Source organism: Ochotona princeps, chromosome 12, assembly GCF_030435755.1.
Source record: "Ochotona princeps isolate mOchPri1 chromosome 12, mOchPri1.hap1, whole genome shotgun sequence".
NCBI lineage: Eukaryota > Metazoa > Chordata > Mammalia > Lagomorpha > Ochotonidae > Ochotona > Ochotona princeps.
In genome coordinates, this window is record NC_080843.1 from 61421369 (window position 1) to 61442596 (window position 21228).

Consider the following 21228-nt stretch of genomic DNA (forward strand, 5'->3'; position numbering starts at 1 on the left):
CCTCACCCTGGGACACTTCTGCAAAGACTCCACCCACCACATCCACCATCCTCATGAGAAGCCAATGGGACAACTGTGAGCTAAATAAACCTTTGTTTTTACAAAGCTAGCCTTCTCAGGTATTTCATGTTAGTAAAAAAACAAAAAACAAGCAAAACAAAAACAAAAACAAAAAAAACCCAGACTAATAAAATGAACAAGGCATACAGGAGACTTTGCCAGCTAACCATACACCATTTTCCCAAGTGTTTGTCCCCAGTTCTCACCGAATATCCTATGACAGTCACTCATTTACTCTACCTTCACCAAACACTTACAAGATCATGTGTCAACAACTTTGTCATTCTGATGAACATATATCTCACGGACTTGTTTTCCTAAAATTCATTAATTGGCGCTTTAGAAACAGAGTTCACATTTTCTGGTTCACTCTCGACATACCCACAACAACCAGGACTGGACTGGTGCTGAAGCCAGGGGCCAAGAACTCAATTATGATCTTCCACAATGGCAGGAGGGACTCAGTTCCTTAAGCCATCACCGCTGCCATCCATTACGAGGAAAGTGGAAGTCAGAGCAGAGTGGGAAATTGAATCAAGGCCCTCTGATAAGGGACACAGGCCTATTTGGGGAAGCACTTTTCAAAAATATTTCTTTCTTAATTTGAAAGTCAGAGTGACAGACAAGAGGAGGGAGAGAGCAGGAAAGAGATCTTTCATCTGCTGTTTCCCTCCCCAAATGACCAGCTTGACTGGAAAAAGTCTAGACCTAAGGTAGGAGCTTGGAACTCTAACTGGCTCTCCCACCTGGATGGCAGGGCCCAAGTACTTGAGCCATGTTCGACTGCTTTCCAAGGCACATGAGCCCAGAGCTGTACTGGAAGCAGAGCAGCTGTGACTCAAAATGGCAGTCTGATATAGGTTGCAGGCATCACAGCAGTGGGATAATCTCTGTGCTGCAAGGCCAGCACTCTAAACGCCTGCTCCCTTCATGGCGACAGGGGAAATTATTGGGGGGAAGGGATTTGAGGAGGGAGGAAGGGAGGCGAAATCCCAGAGCCTATGGACCTATATCATAAATTTTTAAAAATCATATTTTCATAATTATTCAAGTTTAGCAATTTTTAATATATTTTGTGGAATGTTTACCAAGTCTTTCGTGTCTTTTATTTCTGCCTTTTTTGCTATGTATTGACTTCAGAGGATTGCAATATTGTTTTATGTAATTTTTTAAAAATTTTGATGTTTTGATGATCTATCTTGATAGTATTTACCTATAGTATTTTTTGATGCAAATGCATTATTAATTCAGAAGTTTAAATGTTATCGCAACTGAGACAGCAGGCATTATAAATAGAAGCTGTAATTATAACTATTAATTATTTTCAAGTTGGAGGTGGCAGGAGTTAAGACATAGCGAGGAGGATGTCCAGTGTAGGATTCAGGGCCCAAACACCCCCCTCCACTTATATGTCCTTGGGCAGGTTATTTCAACTCTTCAGGCCTTCTTTTCTTTTGTGTAAACAGGTGATAACAATAGAATCTATACCATAGAGTTGTTGCAAGACTAAAATGAGACATTGCATTCAAAAGTGCTTTTTACATGGGCTAGACATCTGGCCTAGTAGTTAGGAAGTCAGTTGGGATGCCTTTATCCCATACTGGAGTACCTGGGTTCAAGTCTTGGCTCTGCCCCTAATTCCACCTTCCTGCTAATGCATAACCTGAGAGGCACCAGGCAATGACTTAAATAGCTGAGTCCGTGCCATCCACATTGACTTCCTGCCTACTGGCTTTGGCCTCAGCCCAGCCTCTGCCACTGCAGGCACTTGCAGAGTGAACTAGTGGATGGGAGAAGCCTTTCTGGGTTTTTTTTCCTATTCTTTTAAATCAATATATAAAGATTATTTTTTCAAAGTATTTCACATAACCCAGAAATGTGATATTAACAGTATTATTTGCTTAGAACCTGCCACAAATATTTGTATCTCTTCCCACCTACCCCCCCCTTTTTTTTTTTTTTTAATTTTAGATGATGTTTACACAGTCTATCATGGTGGGAAGGATCCAGGGTGATCACTGTTTCCAAGCTTTCCATTTCTTCCCATTTCTGGGGGAAGGGGAGAGATAAAGGGATAGGCCATAGCTGGTCTCCCAACAACCCTAGTTTCCAAGGATGGGGAAGGGCCACCTGATATCAACCTCATAGTCACAATGGCACATATTTTGCAGGTTCTGCCCAGGTGGATGCGATAGTTTTGAATTGCTGTAGATTTTGCCAATCTATGGATGAGGAATCTTTCCAATGTCCACTGACTGACACCATTGACCTTATAGTCTTTAATTGCCCAGATATTTGCTGTCATCATTTGGCTGGGGTAGTTGTCCATGTGTTCTGTTCTCCACTCTCTACTGTGGTACCAGATGCCCTCTGCAGGCCCCAGTGAGCTACCATGTCCTCCATGTGCACCATGCTCTGCCATCTATCATTCCACCCTCTACACTGAGGAGGACCAGTTATCCTAGGTGGGCTCATGGACATGAGCCAGGTGACCTGGGCCATACTGGACCCCCCCTGTGCGGCTCACAGATCCAGTGACCACATCGCAGGTGGGCTCATGGCCTCAGTCCATGCAACCTGGGACCCACCAGATTCCCCACCCCTGGAGCTCACAGACCTGACATCTACTATGTAGGTGGGCCCTAGGACCTGGGTCAGGAGACCCAGAGACATTGACTCCCCCTTTCTTAAATTGAAACTTCATCTGTAACATGGTGGCATTAAGAGGTGTTGCCTTAGGAGGTGATTGGTTCATGAGGGCACATCCCTCACATACAGCTTTAGCATATTTCTAAGGCAGGCCCAAGGTAGCACAGTCATCCTTTCTGTCCTCTGAGGAGGCAGCAAGAGGATGTCAGTTATGGACAGTGGGCCCTCACTAAATCTAAATGTGCTTGGGTCTTGATATTGAATATCTCTCCGCCTCCAGAATTCTGAGCAAGAACTATTTCTCCTGGCACCATGGCATAGGTGGCACAGGTATCTCCTATGACTCTCAGTTCAAGTTCCTGTATGCCAATATACTAATATTCCTGGTAATTCAACCAAAAGATGGCCCGAGTGCTTGGGCCCCCGCACCCAACATGTGAGACCTGGGTTCTGGGTTCCTGGCTTTGGACCGGTCTAGCTCTTGCTGTCGTGGCCATTTGGGAAGTGGAACAAAGAATGGGAGATCTCTCTCTCTTTCTCTCTCTGTAACTCTGCCTTTCAAATAAAGGAATAAAATCTTTTTTTAAAGAAAGAAAGATTTCTTTTTTACAATTATCCTGTATATGGTATTCTGTGATAGTAGCCAGAATAGGCTAAAAAAGAAGCTGAAGCTTTTCAGGACTGTGTTAGCATATCCAAGCATTACTAAATGAGACTGGAGCTATTACCCCAGTCTGCTTTAATGAGGAAACTGAGGGTCGGGAAAGTCAAACAGTTGAATCATGGTCACACAGCTGTTAACGGCGCAACCATGGTGAGAATCTCCTTGTTGCACAGCTCTTTCCCTGTTCTCTCTGCTATCCATATTCTACAAGAAAGAAAGCAATGACTCATTGTGGCTATTTAGCCAAGTTGTTCATTTGAACAAAAAGCACCTGGAAACACAGACATGTCTAGGGTGACTTTTTCCTTTTTATTAAAATCCAACAAGGTACAGGCTGTTTTAAAGAGCAGATCTTTCAACTTTCTATGTGTTTCCAGGTCTAAGGCAGCCGTGTGAATGAGGCTGTCGTTGTCACAGCGCCCTGCTCCAGGTCTATAGGAAAGGGTGCTGAGCATAAACATGAGCTTTGCAGTGGGATGCCTGGGCTTGGCTCCAGCCCCACAATCTCTCAGCTTTGTTACTTGAGACAAATCACTTGATTTCCCTCATTCACATTTTGCTAGCATAGAAAATAGGGTCAAGAACAGCACCTGTATGCTGTATCCTCAGTGTATGTGAGGACGAAATGAGATGATGCGCATGTAGAAAATGCTCAGTGAGTGCCATTATTATCACAGTTGCTCACCAAGGAACCAGCACATCAATTTGGTTTGCTTAATGCTATTAGTTCCATTGTATAAGCTGAGACTCAGTATGATGCTGCCATATTAAATTAAAATATTGGCCATTTTTTAAAGATGTATTTTATCTATTTGAAAGGCAAATTTATTTGAAGAGAGAGAGACATGTATCTTTCATCCATTGATTCACCTCCCAATGGGTGTGATGGTCAGGACTCAGCCACACCCAAGCCAGGAACCAGGAGCTTCTTCCAGGAGCTTCTTCTGGGTCTCCCATACAGGTAACAGGAGCACATTTGGGCCATCTTCCACTGATTTTCGCAGGCCATAAGTGGGGAGCCGGATTGCAAGTGGAATAGCTGCGACCCAAATCCATGCCAATGTGGGATGCCAGCATTACATGTAGTGGCTTTACTGACTAACCCACAACACTGGCTCCAATGCCAGGTAGTTAGGCATTTTACTCCCTCACTCCCCATATTTATCTTGGCTTGTTTGCTGTTCAGTAATCAGAGCTACTTAGAGGCGAGAGGATTCTGAATGTCAGGCTCCTGCTTGACGTCCAGTCTGATGTCAAGATGACTGCAGCAAAGCCAGGGATGACGACACGTGTTTCCAGGTTGACTGCATTTCTGTCAGGCATAAAGACAGTTCTAGCCACATTTACGAACCTCTTGGATTTTGTCCACTCCAAGGGCTTCCCCCAAACAAATAAGCTTCCCTTGAAAAGACTATTCTGATTACCTTCTCATGAGATCTGCTATAGAGCCTCATTCTCATATTCAGCAATCTTAAGTCATAATCAATGCCCCATCTAATCAGCCAGTCTTGCCATGTAGAAGACAGAGAAACTTATTTTAGAGAGAGACCTCACTTTGAACTTGGGGTTGCTGCATGGTAATGATAGCACTGGAGAAGTCATGGGTCTCCTGGCCAAAAAGGTATGCATGGCTTTAATCTGGTCTTTAAAAAGGGGGTGAGAAGAGAACCCTTGGGGGCTTAGGCTGCAAAATAATAGTGGGCAATCAGCTTTAGAGAAGTGTTCAGGACTGCATGGTAGCATGGTAGCCATCAAGTTGGTCAAGTGTTTAGGATAGCCATGGACGAGCCCTGCAGTTGGCAAGCGGCCATCTTGACTGAGCATCAGATGGCTGACTAGTGCTAGGAGTGGAAAGGCAAAAAGAGCTTCTCCACAGAAGGAACAGAGTGCATGAGGCACACCACGCTGGGCTCTGTCCACGTGGGGGTGGACATGGCATGAAGGAAAGGGGAGGCAGGAAGGGCAGTCAGGCACAGGGCAGAAACAGTCTGACATGTGAGGCTCAGGAACCTGGATCTGCAACCAAAAGGCAGTGGAAGCTGCTAAGGGGTCCTAAGTAGCATGGGAGTCACAGAATGAGATTTGTATATTATATTATATTATATTATATTATATTATATTATATTATATTATATTATATTATATTATTTTATTTTATTTTATTTTATTTTATTTTATTTTATTTTATTTTTTCACCAGAATGGCAGATTTACAGAGAGAAAGTTCTTCCATTTGCTAGTTCACTCCCCAAATGGCCACAATGGCCAGAGCTGACCTGTCCTGAAGTCAGGATCTTCTTCTGGGTCTCCTACGTGGGCACAGGGTTCCAAGGACTTGGACCATCCTCTGCTGCTTTCCCAGACCATAAACAGGAAACTGTATGGGAAGTGGAGCAGCTGGGACACCAACCAGTGCCCATATGGAATGCCAGCACTTGCAGGCAGAGGATTAGCTAGTTGGGCCACTGTGTCAACCCCACAGATTAGCATTTTTAAAAATGTGAGAGGCCTCCTAAGAAATCAGTGACTGTAAGGGATTCTATGTCTTTAGTTGGATTGCAATGTGCAGTCCCAAAGTGATTCTCAATATTACCAATTGCTGATGTATTAATTAAAAAAGGAAACGTGAATATTCGGTAATGACCAGGAAATACTATTTTTTTCCAGTTATTTTACAACAATGAGTAAGTAAGTGGTATTTTTCTTCTTCTCATTTGTGCATTTTTTTCTACATACCTTGCAGTGTCTTCAAGTACCATACTACATCCTATAAAAACTATTGTCTTGAAATACTTCAAGCCAACACTATTAGCATTTTGTGCTTCACCAACATAACAGTTAGCACCATACACATATCTGCAAAGAAATGAGATGTTTTGAAACATTGACATGCAATTAAAGTTCTGTGGCCATCATATAAAAGAATGGGCTACCTCATGGTAGCAATTTGCATATCAATGCATTTATATAGCTCAGTAGGCAGATTTTAGGAAAAATACAACTGTCAGAAACAACAATGGAAAACATGGCTCTAAAAGACCATTTTGCATTCATTCGTGTTGGACCAGCTCCCATAGCTCTTTCAGACTGCCAAGCACAATAGGCAAAACAGCATGTATGTAACTTTTGAAACAGAATACATATTTGACCTTATTAATGAGAATTAGGATTTTAGTGCTTTCTTTTTAAGAAACTCCCACACCTCATCCCCCACCCCATCCCCTGCCATTCCCAAGTCAGAGGTTGTACTCCAGCCTGCAAGTGGATGAATATCAAGGTAAGCCACAGGAAGAATTAGCCTCTGGCTGGGTGGGTGTGTTTCATATGCTTTCCAAATTTAGTGAATATTCTTGAAAACACAGCAAAGAAGGAGAAATGCAGAGAAATGAGATGGCAGAACAGGGTAAGGACATGTTTAAATAGACGGAGAATCATTAGCCAGGGTGAAGTTGCCATTCCAGGAAATAGGAGAAAATAGGCTGATGGAAGAGGGACACTAGGAGACCCAGGCATAGAACTGCCTATCCTGCTGATTTGCTTGATTCAACCAGAAGCAAAAGCACAATGGTAGAGCCCACACAGGTGGGTGCAAGAACAGGGTGACTTTCATGGCCTAGACCCCCACATTGGGCACCATTTTGTGCACTGAAGAAAAGGCTTGGTGTGGGGGCTGGAGGAACAACAGTGAGCTCCACCTAAGCTAAGCTGCGATAGAACACATATCTGGCTCAATGCCTTTCCATAGGGAAAACAGTACTGACTTGGTATCTTACAGGTTCCATTCTAAATAGGTCTGGTTAGTCCCCAGGTCTAATGGCCAGCAGACCCAAACCTCCATCAGTGCACATTTTGTGCATGGAGGAAAAGGCTGTGGGTCTGGAGGAACAACAGTGAGCTGTGCATGCACTGAACTGGGAGAGAACTCACTTTTGACACAATATATTGCACTGTTCTCACAGGGAAAAAAGTACCAACTTGGCATCCTACCCAAAATAGGTCCAAATGGCCTTCAGACCTAACAGCTACCAGGTTCTGGTAAGATGAGCACCACTGACAATCCAGTGATTTAGGATAGCTGGTGACTCCCTAATCCTGGGAACTGCTTTCACACTTAAAATTTTTATAATAAAATTGATTGCTTTTTTCACACTTGGATCACTGTGTTGCATATCATTTGTAATAGCCAAACAGTATACTGGACAACTCAGCTGGCATTAAAGGATGGTGTAACTATGTTTTAAACTCAAGTGAATTTAAACAAAACTTCAAAGAAAATTTCAGGCTGTTCCAGTCAATCTTACTGGACTTACCAGTAAAGCTACAGGCTGACGCAGTGACTGTGGCTGTTGAGTTTTCTATGCAACATTTTACATATTGTTTTTCTGTTGCCTACTTCCTAGTTAGCATAACATGTTTGGAAGAGCAATGCCTGGGGATTGCATACTTTCACCTGCAGAGGAAGAAGGTATATGATTGCTAATAGCCCCAGGTCAAGATCTTAAGGGGAAACAAGTATGGAAAACCTCTGATTTTTCCAAAGTAGGAATGGATCTGTGTCATTCACCCTGATGGAAGGCTGTTCACCATATGACTGTCTGGCAATTTCCATGGAACCTTTAGGCCCCTGCCCATGTGTTTTTTTACACACTACATTATGTCTCTACCTATACACACACGCATTTCCCCTTCATGGTGCTCAGCACAACTGCAATAAAGTATATTGAAGTGAGTTCTCTGTCTCCTGTGACAACACGTGCTCATCAGGGACATCAAGATTTCCTGATACCCAGCCTGATGCTCAACTCAAAGGAGGCATTCAATACATATCTGTTGAAATAGATGTCTACCAAAATGTCCACCTGCCCTCACTCCTTGGAATGCCTGAGACTTGTGATTCACAAGCTGTGATGCCAAACACACCAGCAAGCAGAGCATCCAGCATGGCTGCTCGTGCAGTTTTCATGATAATGAAGAGGGCACTGCATTCCTCACCCCCCATCCTATTTTCCTATCTCTGTGACCTCATACAAAGGAGGGAGGCATATACTTATTGGCTTCTCTTCCTTCCTTCCTTCCTTCCTTCCTTCCTCCCTCCCTCCCTCCTTCTTTCTTTTCTTTCTTTCTTTTCTTTTCTTTCTTTTCTTTCTTTCTTTCTTTCTTTTCTTTCTTTCTTTTCTTTCTCTTCCTTTTTTTCTGTCAATTCTCCCTTCCCTTATTTCTTTTATTTCTCCCTCCCCTCCCCTCCCTTCCATAAAGATCCTTTTCCAGCACTTCTACTTTCTTACAAACTCCTGTATTCCAAACCCTGTTTTAGATCTCCCTGCTGGCTTCACAATGACAAACACGTTGAAGCTGTGATAGCAATTCAGACTTAGCCTCTGGGAAAAGACAGTCAACACCAGCAACAACACCATCTGCACGGAAGAGCCCAGTGCAGCCTAATTGCTTTGAACTTGCCTTCTTCTGGTCTCACTCCTGGGAGGTTCTGGAACACTCCCAAGTCAACAGCTTCTACTTGAAGAGGCATCATGACCTTTTCATGACAAATAATAACCTGCTCTAAGTGCTATTTATGTTAAAGAAACAGACATCATACACTACCACAGTAAGAATGATCTCCAAATCATTTAGAACCAAGATGATAGAAACAGTCAAGTGACCCGTATTTCATTGCCCTGTGTTTTCCGAAGACCAAATATTTTCTTTTTGCCAGTTGCTTCACAATTAAGCCAGACAGAGAAAGACAAATACTACATTATCTTACTTGATCTCACAGGAGTTGAGGATGTAATAGTCTCCAGAGGCAGGAGAGGTGGGGTAGGACAAAGTTGGGCAACAGGTGCAATGTCAGTTAAATATGAGGCATCAGTGCTGGTGTAACACTGAACAGCAAGATAATTACACTCAGCAATAAGCCATTCTGTGCTTCAAAATAGCCAGAAGAGAGGATTTTCAATTCACCATAAGGAAATGATATAAACATTAGTTGTTGGCAGTTGGTACCTGACTTGATTTCTGCACAATGTACACATGAATCAAAACATCATATCATATCCTATAAATATATGCAGTTATTATGTATTAATCAGATAAAGAGGTGCCTGGAAAGCGAAGATGATTTCAGAGCAGACTGCAGGAGGGCATGGAGAAGTTGAGCATCTGTGTCTGCCACACAGGCACCTAAAGAAGTGCTCAAGAAACATATATTCAACGATACTGATAAGCTGATTATATTTTTAAATTATACTACGCATCAACATACTCAAATTTAAAGAACATAATTTGGAAACACTTTTAAAGAAGTAAAGCTAATTTAATTATGTAAGCAGAGCTTTTGGAGAGTGGGCATTTAGTCCAGAGATTAAAATCCCCTAGCAGAGTGCCTTGAGCCACGTGCTGGCTCCTGGATAGACCTTCCTGTCAATTTAAGCCGTGCGAGGCAGTGTTGATGGCTCATGGAGTTGCCCCTGCCATTCAACATGGGAAACCAAGTTTCCCAACCAGCTCAGCCCTGGGCATTTGCAGGCATTTAGAGGATGACCAGTAGAGGGAAGAGATCACTCTCTCCCTCACTATTTTCTCTCTTTCAAATACAATGAAAGCAAATATTTACAATACATTTTAAATATTGGCTCTTGCAAGTTTCATTACCTCACAAAGAGTTTCCAAGACCCCATAATTCTCTGTTCCATTCACGACCTCCTTCTCTGGGTTTCAGACACATGGTAAAAGCTGACAAGCTTTTTTTTTTTTAAAGATTTATTATTATTATTATTGGAAAGGCAGATATATATAGAGGAGGAGAGACAGAGAGGAAGATCTTCCATCTGATGTTTCACTCCCCAAGTGAGCGCAACGGCCGGTGCTGTGCCGATCCAAAGCCAGGAACCTGGAACCTCCTCCAGGTCTTCCACAAGGGTGCAGGAACCCAAAGCTTTGGGCCATCCTCAACTGCTTTCCCAGGACACAAGCCAGAGAGCTGGATGGGAAGTGCAGCTGCTGGGATTAGAACTGGAGTCCATATGGGATCCTGGCACGTTCAGGGCGAGGACTTTAGCCGCTAGGCCACGCTGCAGGGCCCAAAGCTGACAAGATTTACTAAAGATGTTTGAGGTGTAACCGTCCTACGTCTACCACGCTGTCCCATGCTCCCTCCAAGTTAATGAGTGTCGTGTGGACATCAGTGAGATGAAAATGAAACGAGCTGTGGGAGTGGTGTTTATGATCAAAACAAAGATCAACTGAGTCATGGCTCTGTGGAAAGAAGGCTTCCACACACACAACATGAAAGTTTTATCTTGGTCTTCTAGTGATTCTTTTCCTCAAAATCATGACAAGATTTTCTGTTAATTATAACTCAAATACAAAATCTCTCCAATGCACTGATTCCTGAAATTTAAATGAACAGTTTGAATTTTGCCCATTAACTCCCCTTTTGGCAATATTGTAGCAAATGTTTTTGGAAAATATTTTCAGTTGAAACTTTCTGATTCTGTCACCTTGACATTACATAGCATAGAAGATAAAACAGCTTTGCAGACTAAGGCATAGAAGGATTTCCAATGGCTACGCAGCAAATGAAGAGCTAGTGTCTTACTATTCAAGTTCTTGCTTAAGAAAGAAATTCCCTGGGAACAGTGAGGCCGCTTTAGCTTTCCAGGGATTCTCTTCCTCCAGAAGTTCAGAAAAACCCTTTCAGCTTTTCATATGTCAAATATAAACCTCTTTAGTTCACTGATTCCTAGCAATGGGCTACAGAAATTCCACTGTTTTTCTGTTTGAGAAGGAGAACGAGTAACAGTCCTTTCTCCGAACGCTGGAGTTGGGCCAGGCAGAATTCAAAAGTTCAGAATGCAATACAGATCTCCTATATGGGAGGCCGGGTCCAAACATGCAAGCCATCACCTGCTGTCCCCAAGGGTGCACATGTCAGAAGAGGAGCTGGCACTCAATCCTTGGACTTAGGTATGAAATTTAGGTGTCCCCAGGGGCATCTTAATTGCTTTATCAAATACCTGCCCCCACACTGTACTTTAACATCATCATCATTTAAAAAAACAATTAGCTTGCTGTTGGCTGAGTAAGAATACTTCAACAGCACAGCCCAGAAGCTAATTAGTTCTGTACAATTTAAAGTCGGAAGTAAGATCTGGGTGGATTCTCATTCGGCTACGAAGAAGTTGTATGACCCTGGGGGAATTAATTTCTCTAAACTCCAGTTTCTTCTGTGATTAAATGAGGCAGAGGATATACATCCCTAAGCATATGGCGTGACTGTAAAAAAATTCAATACATACATTTTATGAAGGATAAATAAGACTTTTACAAAACAATTTTGTTATTTGGAAGCCTGGTATCTAAAACATTCATATATTTTGGCAGTTATCAACACAGACTATTATACATAGGACTAGCTAATGGTGACCTATTTAACATCTTATATAGAACTGAGGTAACTCACTTTAAAAGTAGAATTGGATACACACACGGACAATCTACCTCAGTGAGTTCCCTTTCTCGTTTAGATTTCAGAGGAGGAATACTGCTATACTGTACTACGTTAGCTTTCATAAGAAATCCCTCAGGGCCTGGTGCAGTAGCCTAGCGGCCAGAATCCTCTCCTTAAATGCACCAGGATCCCATATGGGCACTGGTTCTAATACCAGCAGTCCTGTTTCCTATCCTGTTTCCCTGCCTGTGTCCTGGAAAAGCAGTAGAGGACAGCCCAAATGCTTGGGACCCTGCACCTGCATGGGAGACATGGAAGAAGCTCTGGGCTCCTGGCTTTGGATCAGCTCAGCACCAGCTGTTGTAGCTGCTTAGGGAGTGAATCATCAGACGGAAGATCTTCCTCTCTGTCTCTCCTCTCTGTATATCTGACTTTCCAATAGAAATAAAATAAATCTTAACAAAAAAGAAATCCCTTCAAACAGCTCTTATCTAATATTGGATCCCTGATTTTGATTGGCTTATGACTAGAGCAAATAGCCAAAGTTAATATTTTAATGTTTTTCTTTATTTAAACGTTTTATTATTATTATAAAGAAGATACATTTCATGTATTTCACAGCACAATATTTTCCTCTGTCCTTCCATCTTCCTTCTTTTAATTTTTTTCTGATGACATACATTTAATTTATTTTATTATCATGGGTCTAACATTCATCTAAATACAGTGTTCAGTAAATAAAAAGTAAAAATACCACTGTCTCACAGAAATATAAGTAAGGGCTATAAATAAGAATCAAATCACAGGATGTCAATTTCACTCTTCTACAATCAGGTTTTTTTTTTTTGTTCTGGTATTCTATATATTAGCTCCCACAAATTGTAGAAAACAATTTATTGGGTCTAGCTTATTTAATTAAGCAGTGTGGTCTCCAGATGAAAGACTTAGAATTTATTTGAGAGGCAGAGAGACAGATGGAGAGAGAGAAGGAGAAAAGGGAGAGGAAGACAAAGAGGGAACAAAGGAAGAGAAAGAGGGAGAGAGACTTTCCATCTGGTGACTCACTCCCTACATGCCTGCAATACCCAGATCTGGGCCAGACTAAGGCCTGGAGCCAACTCTCTCTGGGTCTCTCATGTGGATACAGGGGCCCACTCCCTGAGCTATGCTCTGTTGTCTTCCTCAGGCTCATTGCCAGGAAGCTGGATTGGAAGAAGCACAGCTGAGACCCAAACTGGCACTCTGATATGGGATGCTGCTGGCAACACAAGTGGACACTTAACTCACTGTGCTATAATATTGGTCCCTCTGTGCTACTTTGAAAGGCACATTTTAGTGTGAGACACTATTTCCACTTTAAGGAAACTTGTGAAAATTGGGTCACTGCTTATTTGTGGGAAAGGGATAACTGCAGGCCTGGACTGCCAGAACTCTGCTTTGTTCCTAAACAAGGCCTTACTGAATGGCCAGCTCCTGGTTCCAGGGACTGAGCTTTGGGGACATTGCCAGGGGGCCAGTGTTCCACATGGTCATCGTCTGGAGCCTTGCTGCATCATCTGCCCAGGCAGCTTGTGTTACAGCAGTGGCTGAGTGAATGGCCAGGCTCAGCTGAACTGTGCTCAATGGTCTAACTGTCCTCCTGTTTTCACACTTCACTGCCAGGGCAAGGAAGCCCATGCTGAGCTATGCCACCAGGAGGGGAGTTATGGAGCCTTGCCTCATGAACTGCTCCCTTTGCAACTGCACTATGAATCCCTTCACTTCAGTAAATTACAACCGTAACTATAGCCACTTCTGAACCTGAAGAAGCTTCCTTGGAAATCATCACAATTTGTAGGGGGTCATGATGATGCTCAGAAAAAATATTGTTGCTGAATATACACATACAATTCTTATGAGACAGAAACGCCAAACAGGTGCACAGTTCACAAGTATTAATCAATGTGCAGTTATAAGAATGTTAAAATACAACATTTCCACACTTTAATCATGAAACTGAAAAATCCTTAGGCTATCATATTAAAATGCAGACACAGAAAAGCTGGCATGTGGCATAGGTTGAGGTTCTGTCTAACATGCTGGCATCCCACATGGGTGCCAGTCCAAGTCTTTACTAACCCAGTTCCCTGGTAATGGCCTAGCAAAGTAGTAAAAAAATGGACCAAGTGCTGGGCTCCTGCACCCACATAGGAGACTCAGATAAAGCTCCTGGCTCCTGGATTTGATCTTGCCCAGACCCAGCCATGAAAGCCATTTGGGGAAATGAATCAGTGGACAATTTAAAGCAGAACACTATATATAAAATATCCATTAAATAATGTGAAAAAAATCTGTGGCACATAAGGAAGAAAGACTGGAAAAAAATATGCCAGTATGTGCTGCCAGGGGCTACTAATGAACTATAAGACACTGAGATATTTTATTCTTTTACTTTTTCTGAACTCTTTATCTTTTATTACATATTTCTCAGTTATGTATACATATTTGAAAGATGAAGGCTCTTTTCCTTCATCACAACTCTTCTCCCATTTGGATAGCACACCAATAATAGCCACTCACTATTTAACTGGTTTTTTTAGCCTTTTCTATAAACTTATACAAAGAAATGCATAAAAATATTTCAAGTTTTACTCAAAGAGGGTCATATTCTACAGCCTCCCCCTCTGATAACACATTATAGCTATTTTTCTAATAGAATTCATTCAGATCTATTTCATTCGTGGTGATGAAACCTACACACTGACTGAATGAAAGCATCATAAACTTACTTGCATATTTTCATGTCAACCTTTAAAGTGTTTCCTATTTGCCTGTCTATAACCATATACCATTGTTGCTTGTGCAAGGAGTTTTGCTTGAGGACCTCAGAGGCAGAAATACTGGATCACACACAAGGCACACTTCCATCAGACTAGATGTTGACAAACTGCTCTCCCAAAGACTATACTTCTTTTCCAACCAACTAATACAACAACAGAATATTCTCACCAATGGGTTTAAGTGTTTTTTCTAATTAAATGTGAAAAAGCTGATGTCTTGAATATGTTGTTACTGGTAAATTTTAACATCTTTTCATACATTGACAGTCATCTGCCACTTTGTACTTATATTGTATAAATTACTCTTAACTCATTTCTCAAATTCAGCTGCCTTTTTCTTGTTGATTTTCAGAAATTCTTCAAACTGCGCATTACCATCTTGTTGCTGTAGTTTCTATCATTTTGCTCTATGATATTTTTCATTGTAGAAAGTTTAAAATTTTTAGGTGGTTCAATCTGTCACTTAAAAAATGTTTTCAGCTTTCATGTCATGCTTAGAAGTGTTTTCTTTACTCCAACTTTTAGACTATTTTCTAGTCAGAAAAAATATGCTTTTAAGAACACACAATTGAAGTTATTGTCAATTATACTGCTCCATATAATTTTTAAAATTTTATAGAATTAAAATCTCCACAATATGTGCTGGAAAATAAATTCTTCTCTTTTGATGAAATAAGAGACTCCCTCCTTCTGCCCCAATGATTACGATTTTGGTTTTTTGCCACATTAGTTAGGAAGCTCTGAGTTAACTTTTTCTATTCTTTTCTTGTTTTAATCACTTAGATTCTTTTTTAAAAAAAGATTCATTTTATTTTATTGCAAAGTCAGATATATAGAGAGGAGGAGAGACTGAGAGGAAGATCTTCCATCCGATGATTCACTCCCCAAGTGACTGCAAAGGCCGGTGCTGTGCCAATCTGAAGCCAGGAGCCAGGAGCTTCTTCCAGGTCTCCCACGTGGGTGCAGGGTCCCAAGGCTTTGGGCCGTCCTCGACTGCTTTCCCAGGCCACAAGCAGGGAGCTGGATGGGAAGCAGGGCTGCCAGGATTAGAACCAGTGCCCATGTGGGATCCCGGCGTGTGTTCAAGGCAAGGATTTTAGCCACTAGGCCACGGTGCTGGACCTTTTTTATTTTTCTTTATAGTTGTCACAGAGAGGTAGAGAACCAAAGGGAACAAATGTCCATAATGCCCAGGACTGGGCCTGTGCTGAAGTCAGGCGCCAAGAACTGAATCCAGACCTCTGCACTCCAGCAGCTGGAATCAAGTGATGCTCAGCTATTGAACCCAGGTGCTCCAGTGCGAGATGTGGATGTTCTGACCAACACCTTAACCAGCAGCTCAACTGCCTGCCCTATTATTTTAACTCCTTTTATTTCTTTTTAAAAAACTGTTTATTTGAAAGCATGATAAAAAAGAAGCAAGAAAAATACATACAGAGGTTTTCCACCTGCTGGTTCACTCCCCAGTTGGCTGCAGCAGCTGAGGCTCAGTCAGGTTGAAACCAGCAGCCATGAACTCCATCTGGTCTCCCACATGGGGGGCAGAGGCTCAAGTACTTGGGTCATCTTCTGTTTCTCCCCCAGGCACATTAGCAGGGGTTGGACTGGAAGAAGAGGATGCTGATATGTGATGCTGGTGCTATGGTTGGTGGCTTTACCATTTCACCACAACGCTGGTGAACTCTTATATGGACTCTTTTCTCTGTATCTGCATTATGCTCTGCTTTTTACTACAGACTGTCCTTGGGTTTCCTAAAATTAGAGTTGATTACACAGGGGCTGGGGCATTGGCTGGCATTCCATATGGGCACCGTTTCACATTCCGACTGCCACATTTCCAATCCAGCGCCCTGCTTGTGGTCTGGGAGAACAACAGAGGATGGCCCAACATCTTGGGACCCTGCACCCACATGGGAGATCCAAAAGAAGCTTGTGACCTCGGACGGGTTTAGCTCCAGCCATTGCGACCAGTTGGGGAGTGAACCAGTGGACCGAGACCTTTCTCTCTCTCTGTAAATTTGTCTTTCCAATAAAAATAAATAAAATCTTTAAAAAAGTGATCCTCAAAACAACCCTAGGGAGTATGTATCATGACCCTCTCATTTTTGTTTTCTTTTAGCTGACTGAGAAGGATGAAAAGGTCTGCTCTAGGTCCCATGGCTGAGATGATTGGGGCTGGGGCTGGTGCACATCAGCCTCCTCATGGGAGGTGCAGGAAGAGGGCCATGTTGGCTGCCCTGTCCTGAGGCCCACACGTGACTTTGTTGACAAAGTCTCCCACCTGTGAAGAGTGACCAAGTCTGTACAGCTTTGGTCCTGCAGCTCCAACAAACACCAGGACCTCTATACTGAATTCTTGTATAACACACAGTGGAAAAAACAAAGGCATTTTAGTTTGTTACACAAAACTAGGGATACATGTAAGAGACTGGCAAAACAGTGGATTTTCTTTTAGCACGTGCCATGTCAAACCAGCAGTATGGATCCAAAGCCACCTGGGAAATAGAGAACTGGCTTGGCCTTTTTGTAGTCTCTGATCCTGTCTTCCCCATGCACCGGCTAGGGTGCAGATGCTGCCCCTTGCTTCAGAAGCAGGTGTTCAGGGAAGGACACCTCTGTTCTGATTTCATCAGTCATGAACCAGAAGGTAATGGAAGGTTGGGAAGTACATTACCAATTTCTTCACAAATCTCCCGGAACCCACCTCCAGAGTCCATAGTGGAGCCACCAGAGTTAGACAAGCAAAGAAGACACAGCTTCTATTCAAGACCGGTCCCTCCTGTACCCTGCAGTCCAACACGGCAGGACCTGACTTCCCTTTCCAATGTCATTTTCACCACTTTACAAATATCTCTACTACTGTTACCTTTACTCCTTTTTAAAAATTATTTTATTGGAAAGTCAGATATACAGAGAGGAGCGACAGAGAAGCAGATTTTCTGTTTGTTGATTCATTCCCCAACTAGCCCCCAACAGCCGGAGCTGAGCCAATCCAAAGCCAGGAGCCCAGAGTCTCTTCCAAGTCTCCCATGTGGGTGCAGGGTCCCAAGGCTTTGGAACATCCTTGACTGCTTTCCCAGGCCACAAGCAGAGAGCTGCATGGGAAGAGGGGCTGCCAGGATTAGAACCGGCATCCATTTGGGATCCAGGCGCGTGCGAGACGAGGATTTTAGCCTCTAGGCCACCACACGGAGCCTGTCACCTTTACTCCTAAAGCCCTTGATGCTTCTAAATGCAAAGATGAAACTCCATTCATTCTGAAAACCACCAGCCTCATTTGGGCTTTCTCTTCAAGCTGCACCCTGTTTTCCTGCCCTTCATCTTTCCCCTTCATCAAAGACTAACTGAAATGCAGGGCATCGATGTGCCTCTTCCACTCCACGCTCAGATTCAGAAGCACCTTGTTTGTCTGCCTTTCTGCTTCCCTCACACCTCTCCTTTGACCTTCCACATCCTCCCAGGCCAAACAGACACCCACAGTGTCAGTACCCAGAGCAATGACAAGTAGCTCACAATGTCCAAATCCAAGTTTCCAACTTGAAACTTCCCTTAGAGCTACCAGCTTCTCACTTGCAGCAGCCTTTTCTTGGGTTTGATTGTGACATGGTTCCTACACTCATCGGCAGACTTCCAAAATGTAAGCCCCAAAGTCTTGTATTAATAGTACTAAGAGAGTGGGATTTAATCAAATGATGGTGTTTGGGAGGCAGGTGTAGTAGAAGTCCTTGGGCTATTGGGGGTATGTCTTCTGAAGATTTTTAGTTTTTGAGCTCCTGCTATTCAGAGCTGCATTCTACCACCTTAAGCACAGTATTGTCAGGTCAGGAGTCCTGTGGGTGGGACTACTAAATCAAGCGATCAATGCATGTGAGATCTCTTTAGACACTGCACACTCCCCTCTCTAGGAGATGCCACATTTCCTTGCAACCACACAGGTAAAGTATGTTGTCAAAGTTCAGGATTCCTTTGTTTAATCATTGTGACATTGTTTCAGTATTTATTAATAAAGTTGGCTGTCCTATATGTGAGTCAAAAACAACCTCACATGCAGGATGCGGCAGTCACACAGCAAGAAACTAGGTTTCTCAGGAACAGCAAAACCAGGTAAAGCCAAGAAGAGTGAGGATAAAGGAAGAGATAAGGAAATGCTGGCTGTAACAACTCGGGCAGTTCTCAGGAGTGCAACGGCCCCAAAGTTAACTGCTGTGTATTCGCTTCTGTATCCCTGCTTGCTTGCCCAGTGTTAAAAATAGCTCACCCCATTTCCCTAGAAAAAAATGGAGAGCGGACAATCGGGGCCCAGCCATTAACACAGTGATCCAGGCTGGTGTCCCCAGGAGGCAAGAAAGCTTCTTTCTTTCAACATGTGGCTATCCAGTCTCTAGTGGTCAATTTCCACAACAAGAATTAGAGTAAAGAAAGTAGCATGTAGAAAAATGGGTGTATTGGCTGATTATTCATTTTCAAAAATTCTTCCCATTTCAGATTTCAGAATACCTGCATATACATAATGAGATATACTGGGGATGAAATTAAGTTTCACACGAATTTGGATCATGCCTCATATCCACCTTTCACATGACCTGAAGATAATTTTACAGACTATTCCTAACTTGTGTTTTGACCATGAGTTGCCATGTAAGGTCAGGAGGGGAATTTTCCACTTGTGGCACCGTGCTCCTGGTACTCAAAAAGTGTCAGATTTGTGGGGGATGGGCATTTTAAGATGTGGGCTATGATGCCTGAATCCTGCATCAGAGAATGTGGGCTTGAATACTGGCTCTGCCTCCTGATTTCAGCATGCTGTCACTGCAGCCCCTGATAGACATCAGGTGGTTGCAGCAGTGTCCCTGCCACTCATATAACAGCCCTGGCTTCAGCCTGATCCAGCCATAGCAACTACAGGCATTCAGGGAGTGAACCAGCACCTGCCTCTGAAATTAAATATGCAAATGTTTCAGATTTTGCAACATCTTAGCTTTCAGCTTTCTGGATTAGAGAGCCTTGTAGTACAAATTCATTTTAAAAACTAATAAAACCTACACATGTGTATAAGTCTCTACAATGATAGATGATTATATTCATAGAAGAAAAATATGCAGGAAGTAACAGCAATCTGGTAAGCTGTCTGTGATGGATTAGGGTTCAGTCCCCACTGCATCATCCTGTGTGTGCCTTCTACAGTGCAGAAGATGAAAAGTGAGGAACGGTGTGCCTGGCACCCCTACAGCAGAACAGATGTACTTGAATGAGACAAGGGAGGAGAAAACATGGTAGGGGCCATGAGCGGGCTGCCTTGGCAGTGTCTGCGTACAGGCACCCTCACTCATGCCTTTGCCCAGCTGAGCTCCCCTCCGCATCTAGTCCCTTGCTTCGTGAATATGGACATGCAAGGCATGGGTATTCATTCTTCTAGCATGGATCTAGCAGGTACAGTGTAGTTTTGGAGCCAATTCTATTGTAGAAGCTCCAGTCCCTGTCCCCTGTCCACCTTTGGAGGTGTGTGCCTATGGCCAGCAGGGGGCAGTGATTCCCCATGGGGTTCTGAGACTCATTCTTGCTGGCTCAGCCTAGACCTTGCTCTTTCTCAGAGCACCCATCTCCCCCTGCCAAATGCCTATCTGCTTAAAATAGCTTGGTTCTTGCTTTCTGAAATAAAAACCATGTGATTCAAAGGGTTATTAGACTGGGGGAGTAGCAAAAAGGAACCATGGGACTTTTAACACGAAGACAAGAAAAGTGCCTTTTGAACAGCTGTGGCATTGTTCTTAATTATAAATGTCATTTAAACTCATCTGCAGTCTCAACCAAGCAACTGCTGTGCACAGGAGTTTCAAAGGGCACTCCACTATGGAGCTTCTATGAGGCAAACAGACTCACCAGCGGGCGTGGCAGGGGATTTGGGTGCAGGCAGCAAACTCCTGCGAGGTGTTGGCACACTGGAGGATGTCAGAGGAGCCGCCCGGCTGGTCCCCTTGGGTGCATCTTTTGAAGGCAGAGCTGACTTCAGGCCTGGTTGTTCTTCATTAGCAAAGGTTGAACCTGTGGGAGGGAGGCAGACAGCATGTGAATTATAACCACATGAAAAATAGATGGGCCTCCTCACTAGGGAGACTTGCCTACCACGCTTCATGATGCCATCTGCCTTTGAACTTGAGTTGTTGCTTAAAAATCTTATTTATTTATTTTGAAAGGGTGACAGAAAAAAAGAAAGGAAGGAAGACATAAATATCTTCCATTCTCAGTTCACTCCTCAGATGGCCACAAGGGCAGTGCTGGGCCAAGTCAGAGCCAGCAGTCAGGAGCTTTATTTGTGTCTCCCACAAGGATGCAAAGGCTCAAACATGCAGTCTGTCTTCTGCTGCTTTTTCCAGGCAATCATCAGGGAACGGGTCAGAAGTGGAGCTGCTGTGACAGGAATCAGCGCTCATGTTGGATGCTGACATCACAGGCGGCAGCTCCACTTGCTATGCCACCATGCTGGCTCCAGAACTTGAACTTTAAACTTAAGGGGCCTTGAAAAATAATCCTCTGCAACAGGAAAGGAAAAGAACTCTCTTTGGTCATGGCACGAATGTCTAGCACTCA

At 43.2% G+C, this 21228-nt stretch overlaps 1 protein-coding gene across 2 annotated transcripts in view; it reads right to left on the reverse strand.

Annotated features, from left to right (window-relative positions):
• Positions 1 to 21228, reverse strand: part of MTUS2 (microtubule associated scaffold protein 2) — a 524310-nt gene that overhangs the window by 137982 nt on the left and 365100 nt on the right. For both annotated transcript variants that reach the window (XM_004577560.3, XM_036493410.2), the window contains exon 6: positions 20521 to 20682. In XM_004577560.3, the coding sequence (XP_004577617.2) occupies positions 20521 to 20682 (162 nt within the window). The remainder of the gene's footprint in view (positions 1 to 20520; positions 20683 to 21228) is intronic.